Here is a 12,328-nt window from a genome sequence, read left to right as displayed (position 1 = left end):
TAAAAAAAAAAAAAAGACCACAAGGGATATAAGAAGGCAAGGGGAATGGGAGAGAAATCAGGGAGACTGAATCAGACCTGCCTGCTGCCCATCCTCATCCCAAGCACCAGCAAGGGTGGTACTCAAGTTATTTGGGTTTCTTAGCACAAGGCTTCTTGGAGGGTGGCGAGGAAAAAGACAGACAGACAGACAGACAGACAGACAGAAAGACACAATCCCCAAATTTGCTGAAGGTTCAAACTGTCCTAGCGCTCCAAGAAGGTGGACGGTCAGGCATGGCTAGGGGACAGCAGACAGTAGGAGTCACAAGTCACCATGGCCCTCCTTAGTCACCTCGTGCTCCCAAGGCTCTATGGTAACATCACACAGCTCCTTCTTGAGTTCTGTAGCTCACCAACAAGGGGGAATGGGTGGAACAACCCCATGGGGGCTGCCAAGCTGGCCCTGAACATCACGGGGACCCTAGGACCTCAGGGGGACTCTCTGGTTTGCAAAAGCCCTTGTCAATCAGCAGATTGAACTAATATATGCCAAAGATTTAGTAACTTAATTTTCTCCCTTTCTCTATTGAGGGGAGGTGCCGAGGATTGAACACAGGGCCTTGTGCTTGCTAGGCAAGTGCTCTACCACTGAACTAAATCTCATTATTATTATGAGAGGTTATTATTATTATATTAAAATGAGAAAAGATTTTGTGGTTTCCACTTCTTCTCTTACAGCCCTAGTAATTAAAAATGAAAAAAAGGGATTTTAAGCCTTTTCCCTACAAACTTGGTGGCAGTCGTCCATGAGAAAAAATTAAGAAGTATCTCTTCTTCCAGATCCTAGTTTCCAAGGTCCCCAAAATTTAAACCAGGTACTCTAAGAGCACCACAAGAAAGTGAGTTCAGGTCTGCCCCATTCTGCCCACCCAAGTGTTTCACAAGGAATACCTTGGCCACACTTTCTCAGGTGCTCACACTGCACAGGCTCAGCCATTTTCACTGTGGGGCCCTGAGGACCTTGGACTTCTGTGTTTGAAGCTGTACACAAGATGATATGGCTGGCTTTCCCTCAAGAGCCATCATGCAGAAAATAGATACTGCATTCTGCCTTAGCCCATTCAGGCTACTATAATAAAATGTCACAGGCTGGACAACTTACAAACAGTCAAAAATTTATGTCTCACAGTTCTAGAAGCTGGAAGCCCAAGATTAAGGAACTAGAAGATTCCCTATCTGCTGTGGGCCCACTTCCTGGCTCACAGATGGTACCTTGTAAGTGTGTCCTCACACGGCAGAAGGGGGAAGGAGGCTCTCTAAGACCTCTTTTATGAAGGCCCAGGAAGATGGGGACAGAGCAAAAGGGGATGATCGTGAAGTCTATAACAAACCCTGTGCCCTGCAGAACTCATAGTGGACAAGCACTGGCTGGGCCAAGCAGGTGAAATGACCTGTCCCCACTGAACTACACGTTTCTCCTTAGAAATCTTTGCTGAATTGTTGCTATGGTTTGAATGTGGATTTCCCCTCCAAAACTCCCATCAAGGCATAATTCCTTAAGTAGGCAATGTTGTTAAAGTGGGACCAAGTGAAAAGTGTCTGGGTCATGCAAATGGAGCCCTGGCAAAACAAAGATTAATCCCATCTCACGAGAGTAAGTTCCCACTCTTGAGACTAGACCAATTATGAGTAAAATAAAGTGAGGTTACGCCTTCTGTTTTGCCTCTTTGGATGTACCTGCTCGCCCTCCTGCTTTTCTACCATGCATGGCGTGGCCTGAGGTCCTCAGCAGAGGCCAGGGAGCTGTAATTGCCCAACCCTGGACTTTTGGCCTTCAGAATGGTAAACTAAGTAAATCTTTTCTCTTTATAAACTTCCCAGTCTCAGCCATTCTGTTAATGTAACTTAAAAATGCACTGAAACAGCAGTGTTCAATCAAGGGACATTAGCTACATGGAGCAGACTCCATGAGAAGGTTGACAGAAGCCAAGGGACAATGAAGGCTCTGCAATGAGGCACACAGGGACATGGCCACGGCTCCCTGGTGAGTGCAGGTCTTCCACTTTCTGCATTCTCTGCCAAGACTGGATCAACATACGCTGCCTTTAGGCTATTTGAGAATGTTCACCAATGCCTTGTTACATACAGAAAATTCTGTTCTTGCTCTACTGCGTACCAGTCACCCCCAGCAGTACTTTAAGAAAGGAGCACGTCAAGCCTTTCAAGTAAAGTGAATCTTCAAACGCTATTCTCTAGCAACAACAGTACTTGAGTCAAGGAACCCCAGAAGCTGCTCTGTTCTTGGCTCTGGTTGGCTGGCTTGCACTGTGCACTGGGCTGGTACAAGGGAGTTTCCTATTCTTCTTTCAGTGTCTCCTCAGCTGTGTCTTGGCCAGTTAGGAGAGGGCTCTTTCCTTGTGTTCCCTGACCACCACCCTGGTGCCCTAGGCAATGCACCTGCCTCTCTGCATAAACAGCTGCATTCTCTGTATATCTCTGCTCCATCTTTCCAAGTAGGCCTTGCTTCTCTGCACCTCCTGGAACCTGCTCACCCTGGACCATAGCCAGCAGCATGGTCAGCATTCACAGCCTTTGACTACTGGGTAAGAAAAGCAGGTGGACAGGCAGTCCTTCCAAGAGATCTGTCTTTTTGGGCCCCTTACATACAACTTGCTGGAGGAGCCTCAGCAAAGTACCCTGGAAGGAGCTATCAAGAATCTCTCTTGGAGACTTGCAAAATTAATAGGATGTGCCTGGATGGCTGACTCCTTCAAGAGCTTGCCTGAAGGCCAGGACCAGACAATTTCTATCGCAGCACTAGGTTTATACGGCTATCTTCCCCCCAGATTAAAAAGCACCTCTGGGGAGAGCCTACCTCAGGATACTGAGCATCATCAGTGCCTCACAAAGTAGGTGCCCAAACCTGTTTGCCAAACAACCAATCAAGGTCCCCCTCCACCGAAGTAGTCACCTTGAGTCTGCTGTCATATGATTAATATCACTGCTCAGCCCCTCTGCCAACCACTTGACCTTGGGCAGGTTATTTTAAGCATATGTGTTTGTCTCACTTGTCCTCAGACCCAATCAGTGGATGGCACATAATTACAATAATAATCTTGCTCCAGTCACTTTATAAGAATGTTTTGAGAGCTCATGAAACAGTCTCCATAAAAGTCGTATTTACTACCAAATGGGGTATCTCAATCTCTCACTCCCACCACATGAAAGCACATTTAGGAACTTGCCAACTGCTCTTCCCTTGGGTAACAATCTGGGTTCACAGTCATTCTGCAAGGTCACAGAAGCAAAAGCCAGAACTCAAGACAACTAATTAGCAGGCTCCAGTCTTAGGATTCCAGCTGCTTTCTAAGGTTGAGGAGGGGAGGACTAACCATCAGCAAAGAAAGAAATATAAACTGGACTCAGTGGCACATACCTATAATCCCAGCTACTCAGGAGGCTGCAGCAGAAGGATTTTAAGCTCAAGGCCAGCCTAGGAAACTTAGCGAGGCTTTATCTCAAAATAAAAATAAAAATAAACTGCCAGGGATTTAGCTCAGTGGTTCCAGGGCCTGCAAGCACAAAGGCCTGAGTTCGATCCCCAGTACAAAAAAATAAATAAATAAATAAATAAATAAATAAATAAAATAATGATAATAATAATAATGTCAATAAATAAAATAAAAATAAACAAATAGGGTAGAGGATTTGGCTCAGTGGTTCCGCTACCTGCCTAGCAAGCACAAGGTCCCAAGTCTGATCCTTGGTACCATTAAATAAATAAATAAATAAATAAATAAAATTTAAAAAGGGCTAGGGATGTAGTTCAGTGGTAGAGCAGTAGAGCACCCATGGGTTCAATCCCCAGCACAGAAAGACAGAAAGCATCACCAAGCAAATTAATCTCCAAAGCTTCACTGTGCACCTGTAACATTCAGCCCTAGAAAATCCACTGGCACTTATCAGATGAAATTGAGTGGAGTGTGGCCAGAAAAAAGAAGGGTCTGAGCAAATAGAAACCTCAGAGATGAAGTCTCATTTTATCTTCAACCCTCAAACACTTACAGCGCTTAAAGCACAGACATAAATGGGCTCAGAAGCGTCACCAAGCACCAAACACTGTGAGGGGGCCCAGTGTGGCATGTCCTACTGCACAGTACAGCAGGACACTCCGCTCGTTTTAAGGCTCTCATCATCCTAAAGAAAACAGACACAAGATTAACAGGAAATACTGCAAACATACATAGTAGTTAAAGAAAGATGCGCAATTAGGAGACCATCCTATGACATTAGAAAGGTTCTGTTTTTATTGATTGGTTAAAAACGAACGAAGAAACAGACAGACAGACAAACCAACCAAGGGCCCTGCTGATAAACCTTTGCCCAAACCCATGAACAAGAACGAGAGTTTTCCCCTAAAGACACTGCTAGGCGCACAGTAGATGATCAATAAATACCTCTGAGTGACTAAATAATGAGAGGTGGCTGCCTTAGTTCACATAAAAGTATGGCAAGTAGGTAAGATGGATAAAGCTGTATTAGTAATAATTTAAGGGCTGAAGAGGCAGCCCAATAGTAGAGCACTTGCCCAGCATACATGAGGCCCTGGGTTCAATACAAGAATTGTAGTAATTTTTCAAGTTAAAAAAAGTGAAAGATAACAGAAAGCCTAGCAATAATATGATCCAACCCCTAACAAACTCTTTTAGGTGAGATGTGGGAGCCCATAAAACATTAGCTTGTGGTGCTCTCATGCCTGTTATCACTTCAGCCCCACCATGCTGCCTAACGTTAAACAATGCTTTACTCAATATTTTCCCACAAGACGGCTGCTGGAGTCCAGCCTAGATGTGTGCTCTCTCCTTTTCCCCAACCCCTCTGCCATGGCAGCCCTTTCTCGTGCTGCCCAGTATAGGATTCATTCAGTAGGATGAACTAAACTGTATCCTCCAAAATTCACACGGTGAAATCCTAAATGACAGTCCCTCAGAGTGTGACTGTATTTGAAGACAGGGCCTTCTGAGAGGTGATTAAGTTAAAATTGGGGTCACTGGGGTGGGCCCTAATCCAATCTAATGGATTTTTTTTTTTTTTTTTTTTTCCTCACTTGTGCTACTGGGAATTGAATCCAGGGCATTTACACTGGGCTACATGCCCAGCCTTTTGAGACAGGTCTCACTAAACTGCACAGGCAGGACACAGATTTGTAATCCTCCTGCTGATTTCCAGACTGTTGGGATTACAGGTGTGCACACCACACTCTACTTGATGTCCTAAGGGACGATGTGGACACACGAGAGATACCAGGAAGGAAACACCATGTGAAGAGTCCGTAAGAAGGTGGTACCCATAAGCCAAAGAGAGAGGTCTCAGTGAGAACTAAGTCTGCCACACCTTTTCTAAATTTTCAGCCTTCAAAAGCATGAGAAAATCAACTGTCTGGTCCACTCAGTCAGCGGTAGCTATGGGCAGCCCTGGCAGACTAACACCTTAAGCCATCACAAGACTGCGAGTAGAAAAGCCAAGGAAATAATCACCATAACCAATAGATGTTGTCCTTAAGAAAACACACCTGTTACATAAGATAGTGATGAGGCGTTAGTTAAGTATGAGAGTGCTGCCTCAGGGAACTTGAAAAACCATCTCTGACTGAACAACAGCAAAGGACAATTTTGCAGGATTCCATTTTTACAAGATACCTAGGACAGGCAAAGTCACAGAGACAAAAATAATGGTGGCGGCTTCCAGGAAGTGGGCACAGAAGGAATAGGAAGTTAGTATATAATGGGTGAAAAGTTTCAGTATGGGAAGATAAAAAAGCTCTGGGGATAGGCCTGGGTAAGTAGTTCGATGGTAGCACATGTGTTGAACACGTGGTAGGTCCTAGGTCAATCCCAGAACCAAAACCAAAAAGCTCCAGAGCTAGACGGTGGTGATGGTGCACAACAATGTGGTGCACTTAGCACCACTGAACTGCACACTTAAAACAAGGACTGGAGACGTAGCCCAATAGCGTAACTGCCTGGCATGCACACAGCCCTGGATTCCATTCCTCAGCCCCACATAAATGCGTGTATGTTTAAAATGGTACACTGTATATTATGGAAACCTTTAAATATAGACATACAATTTCAACTAAAGTAACTACATTTTTTCAAGGAAAAAAAAAATCCCTCCTCAAAGCCCAACAGTTGTACATCAAGCAGGAAAAACTCCAGTGAGCAGTCAGGTATGGTAGTAGACACCTGTAATCACAGCTCATCATCCCAGCACTAGGAATCTAAGACAGGAGGACTGCACCTTCAAAGACATTCTGGGTAATTTCAGTGGGACCCTGTCTCAAAAAAACCACACACGCGCGCACACACACACACACACACACACACACACACGCTCACACTCCAGTGAGGCTAGTTTAATGCACCATCCACCTCCTGAGCCTTGATTCAAAAAGCAGTAATCTTAGCCAAAACTCAGACTTATTATTTGATAACCTGACAATGCCTCCAAGATGCCCATTCCCTTACTCTAAACACTGATCCCTTTCAAACCACAAGAATAAGCTATAGCTGGGACCCTGTGCTTCTGAGTCTTCTCTCAAGTGGACTTGAACATACTGTTTGCCAGAACTCTGTCCTTGCGGGGGCACCAGTCAAATACATAGGCCCTCCCACCACAGAAGTCCAGGAAGGAAGGGACAGGGAACCTCCAGCCAGAGCAATAAATTAGGCAAAATGGAGTGAAGGAGCAGGCACATTCCCTAGCACACTCAAATTAACAGCACTCCTGGGCCGGGTATTTAGCTCAGAGGTGCCGCCACCTGCCTCACAAGCGCACCGTCCCGAGTTTGATCCCCAGTTCCAAAAAATAAATAAATAAATAAAATAACAGCACTCCTAGCTCCTCCTTTAATGAAATGTTCCAGAATGCTTCATTGTATTCCCAAAACATTAGCTTTCCCAAGCCAGAGAACCCTTGTAAAAACTTGATCTAGACCATTTTTATCCTGTCGGATCTGTCCACTCAGTCTCTGTTTATCACTCAATCCAAAGGTGGTCACAAGACTCCACAGAGGTGATGACGGAGGCAATGTAAGGTCTGGGTGACTTTTGATGGCCTCACGATTACTCAAACTGGCTGCCTATCCAGTCAGTCACCCAAGACAAAAACAAAGTAGTAACCATTCTGGCACGACCAAATTCCTGGAATCCAAACGGCAAACGAAGCTGCTCAAAAAAAGACAAAAACACAAGACAGACAGCAACTCACATTAGAGGCTACTAGGAAACACAAGACATAAGAGTCAGGCTGGGGTTGCAGCTCAATGAGAGAGCACATTTTAGCATGCTCAAAGCCCTAGTTTAAATGCACACACGCACACGCACACACACACACACACACACACACACACACACAGGTCATACATGCAAAAGGGTGGAGGGGGATGCAGGGCTAGAGGTATGAATCACAAACCCCTCAGACCTAATAGAAAGACCTTCTGCCTCCTGAAATGCCTTGCCAAAGTTCTCTGAACGGAGAGTTAAAGTACACCGATAAAACAGGGAGGGGCAGATACAGTCAACAGGATGCTTTCTTCCCAGGGAGCTGTGAAAAGAAAGGACCTCCCTGTATAAGCTGTGTGGAAACCTCTGATGCAGGAGACCTGGAAATGTATCACTGACTCCTGTCTTCAAAAAGCATCCTATGTACGATATGGTATGGATGAACCCTGAGAACATTAATTATATTCAGTGAAATTAGCCAGTTACAAAAAGAAAAATGTATGATTTCACTGGCATGAGGTACTTAGAGCCATCAAATTCACAGAGACAGAAAAGAACAGCAGTTTCCAGGCAGCAAACAGAAAAGTTTAATGAGGACAGAGTTTCAGGTTGGGGAGGATAAAGAAGCTCTCATAGATGGAGGAGATGGTCACATAACATGAATTTGCTCAATAACATAGAACTCAGTGCTTAAAAATAGTTACAATGGGTTAAGAAGTCTTTAGGGTATTTCATAAAAAAATTTTTTTAGTTAAAATGGTAGATTTTATGTTTTATCATTAAAAACTACACACATGCACAGTCCAGTCACAGAGGGTGTACATGGGTGGCCTTGAGCCTTTGTAGATAGTTCTCAGACAGACAGCTACTGCCCCAACCCTCAGCTACTGAACTGCTAATGAGCCAAGGAAGCTAGAAGCTTCCCCAATCCCACTGCCCTCTAAGTGCGTTGTGTATATATACTTCTGTCTTTTTAATTTCTAAGCTGCTAAGGACAACATTCTCTCCTCTGTAGTCCACACGTACCATGGGGAGAGCTTGCACAGTGCAGGACTCACAGCCACCCGTTACCTATCACCTGAGAGGTGGGCACTAGCTGCACAGAGCTGGAGGGATGCTTGGACCAAACCAGGTATGCTTCTCAGGTAGAAGTGTGGGGCAGCAAGAAGACTACAGGGCCACCACGTGCCAGAGGAATGGAGTTTGCTGGGCATGGTGCCACACACCTGTAATCCAGCACTCAGGAGGCTGAGGCAGAAGGACTGCGTGAGTTCAAGGCCAGCCTGATCTACATAATCAGAGTCTGTCTCAAAAATAACAACAATAAAAAAGGGAGGATCCCAGCTATGCCACTTCCTGGTTGCATACTTACCTGCAAATGGGCAGTCCCACCACCAGGTAATGAAAAGAGCTTCTGAGGGACCCTGCAAGAAGCACCTGGCATCGTGCCTGGCACAGAGCAAAATATGAAGGTTTCAGCACCTTCTCTTGATCACCAGCAGCCCTCAACTCAGATATGAGTGCACACTCATACACAGGGATTCTGAAGTGTTGGGGCCAGGCCACTGTGTCTGCCACCGCAGAATATCCGGGTAACTTCCACCCGCTCCCACACTGTAATTTTCTTCATTATTCCTTTCAAGACCAGCAGGCCCCACAGACATCTAAAGAACATCAGTAAACAGTCCGGGCAGAGACAGACGGCTGAGCCGATGCGGGATTCCTCTTTCCCTACCAGCCACACACAGCCACATGTCAGAGGAGATGGCTGGGAACAGAGTGTAAAGGTTTTGGGGACTAAAACAATAGGAGTCTTAAAGTCTAGAAGGACCCAAACTCATAGGATACCACCAGGGAACCCTAATGCAAACTACAGACTGGGGGTGATAACTGTCCCCAATGTGCCCACACGATGGGGGACATTTATAACGGACGCGGTGGGAGCAGGGAGTCCCTGTACACATTTGCTGCGAACGTAAAAGTTCTCTTAAAAAACTGTGTTAGCTCAGTGGCACCGCACCTGCCTCGTGGCAGGGGACGCATTGAGGGAGGGGGCTATGTTAACTAAGCAGGCAAGGTATAATCTGCCTGTAATGCTAACACTCTGGGAGGCTGAGGCAGGAAGATAGCAAGTTTGAGCCCAGCCTGGGCAACACAGCACCTGGTAAGACCCTGTCTCAAAACAAAAAATGAAAAAAGGACTGAGAATATAGCTCTGTGTGAGGGCCTTTAAATGATGTTGTCTGACGTTTCTTTTGTTCTTTGTTTTTTTGAGACAGATCTCGATATGTGGTTCAGGGTGGTCTCGAACTCTCAGTGATTCTCCTGTCTCAATCTCCTGAGTGCTGGGATAACAGGCCTGTGCAACCACATCTGGCTGCTTTAAGGTTCTTAAACCCTAAAAATATCTGAAGGAAAAAAATAAAAACCTAATAAGAGAGAATACACGAGACCTTGAAGATATTCCGAGAAGGATCCAAGAAGTTATAAACACTGTAAAATTATCTCCTCAGCTATTTCTTAGAGCCTACCCCATGCCTCTCCTGCTGGGCCTCACTTCCTTCTAGTTCTTACTTTCTTCTCTTCTGATTTGCCTTAAAGTCTGAAGATAGTAGGCAACATGGCCACAGGTACAAGGAGCTGTAGGAGAGGCCAGGCTCAACTTTCTGGAAACACAGAATTCCTTGCCAGCAACAGAATATCACCTCAGGCTGCAGGTCTCCAGAAAAACACTTATTTTCTTCCTTCATTAGTAATGCACTCCTGTACCAAAGTGCTGAGGACCAGTTCAAGCTGGTTCACCCAGCAGACAGCTGGCAGGACACAGGCGGTGCCCAGTAACCACAGGGGAATCCTCCAGACCCCAGAGGCACTGATGTGCCTACAAAGCAAGCGTCTGAATACTGCAGCTTCTCATCCTGCCACCAAGGAGTTAGGGAATGCAGCTGGGCCAGGCCGCAGGCAGGTCCCAGCCACACACCACAGCCAACCCCTAGCTGCAAATGGCAAATCAGCAACTGGAAGTACCTAAAAGAAACAGGACAGAGCACTGAGCACAAAACAGCAGCTTCATAGAGCCAAAAATAGACTCACTTGTTTCAGGAGGATTCTAACAAATGAAGCACAAGCAACTCCAACAGCAGAAAACCAGATCAGACCAACAGGGACAGGGACTGCAAGAGATTCCCAAGGGCCTCACAGACTCCCCGCCACCCAAGCCCACCAGCCTACCACCCTCCTCTTACCCCAGTTGCAGACTTGTATGGCTCTTAAAACCTGGTCCCAAACACTTCACGACCTCTACATACAACACAGAAGTTACTGTACAATACAATAGGCTTGATCTTAGGGCTGGGGTCAGACCACAGATTGCTATTAAAATAAGCACCTGTGGGTGCTCATCCTTGGATAGATCGAGAGGCAGAGGCAGGAGCCCAATGAAGGATCAGAAAGTGGGGTAGGTTAACATGCACAGAGGATCCTACAAGGTAATAATGGGTGACAGCTCGCATCCAAGCCAGGCAGATCAAAACAAGTGTGGCTCTGCTTCAGCCGCAGATAAAATCTTCATCTGATTGATTTTCAGGGCCCACTGAGTCAGAACTAGCTATCTATCACCTCACTTCCTCCTAATTCTGATCTTCGCCTGCTCTGACTTGCTAACAAGCGAACCTGACACTTCTACCGCCGAGAAGTGGCTAACACATCTAGGGTTCCCCAAACGTGTCACATAACACCTCTAGGAAGAAACCATGCAGTGGTAGGGAATGTCCAAAACCCAGACCAGTCTCCACTGAAAGGATCTGGCAAAGACTACTCCAGCTTTACCGCATCTTTACTTCCATCACAGAAAGATCAAGGAGCACTGCAGGTGACAGGGCATCTCCCTCCTTTCACGTGTACTTACACAAGCAGTGTGGTGCTCTTAACCAAAGGAACAAGCCACCTGCCATCCGTCTTACCAATCCTCCCAACAAAACCCCATTCCAAACACTGAGAATCTGCATTCAGGAGAAAGGGGTGGAGTTAGCTCAGGTGCAAGATCAGCCATAAGCCACAATGGCAATGGAAAAACCATTCAAAAAAATCTACCCGTTTCTTCCTCGGAAACTTCCTTTGCTATTTTCTACCCCTTAAGCGTTTCCTACCTAGGTGCAGGTATATTCAGCCAAAGGAGCTCCGAGTACCCACCTGTGTCTGCATGGAAGGTGCTGTCCCCATCACTGGGCCAAATCTGCCCAGTCTTTCGGACACCTACAATGGTAGCCTCAGACACCACGACCTGGCACTGCCGCTGCCGCTTCTGGCACTGCGGGGTTGGGGGACTGCTGCTGTCAAAGGACTGCTGGGAGTTCTGGGAGGGCGAGCGACTCTTGTCCCGGAACATACGGTAGGTGGTGGGGCTTGGGGACACTCGGCTGGACTGTCCAGAAGAGAAGTCTTCCTCGCTGGAAGTGAGGTTCTCATTGGAGCTGCAGTCTGGGGTGTAGCCACCTCCGCTGTCCTCAAAGCTTCGGGGAGAGTAGGACCTGCGGGGCCAGGTCAGACGCTTCTCCTGCTCTGAGGTGCTCTGGCTGCGCAGAAGTGGGGCCTTGCCCTCCCCTTCCACCATCATGCCCCCAACATAGATGCTCTGGTAGGGCTGGTACTCCAGAGGCGGCCAAGGGGGCCTGCTGCCACCATTGGCACTGATCAGGTTGTCCTTCAGGAAGCGGGGGTTCAACTCTGCGTCCTCATAGTCGCCGTCGATGCCACAGCTGCTCTCCGAGGAGCGCCCACGGTAATGGGTCCTGGACGCGTCCCCCTGGGCGGATCCAGAGCCTTGCTGGGATTTCTTGCGCTCCATTTGCATGGCTTGGCTGCCCAGGGAACTGATCCGGTCCGACACCTCTTTGTCGTTGACCTTCACCAGGCCGCGCTCGTGGTGAAACTCGACATTCACATAGAACGGCTTCTCAGGGTCCGCTGCCCCAGGCTGGCCATGGCCCTTACGGATCCTCTCGAAGTTGGACCTGAGCGCCGCCACGCTGGTTGGGGGCCCTCGGTCGTCTCGGTCCGCGAGTG

The 12,328-nt window shown here is 47.0% G+C and overlaps 1 protein-coding gene across 1 annotated transcript in view; it reads right to left on the bottom strand.

Moving 5' to 3' along the window:
• Bcr (BCR activator of RhoGEF and GTPase) overlaps positions 1–12,328 on the bottom strand; it is a 128,438-nt gene that overhangs the window by 115,670 nt on the left and 440 nt on the right. The window contains exon 1 of the mRNA XM_033762357.1: positions 11,456–12,328. This exon is cut by the window's right edge and continues 440 nt beyond it. Within this exon, the coding sequence (XP_033618248.1) occupies positions 11,456–12,328 (873 nt within the window). The remainder of the gene's footprint in view (positions 1–11,455) is intronic.

This window comes from Fukomys damarensis, unplaced genomic scaffold (assembly GCF_012274545.1).
Source record: "Fukomys damarensis isolate Sample0158 unplaced genomic scaffold, DMR_v1.0_HiC HiC_scaffold_12, whole genome shotgun sequence".
NCBI classification, from domain to species: Eukaryota; Metazoa; Chordata; class Mammalia; order Rodentia; family Bathyergidae; genus Fukomys; species Fukomys damarensis.
The sequence above is the reverse complement of the archived record's forward strand: the minus strand, read 5'-3'. Positions and strand labels throughout refer to the sequence as shown.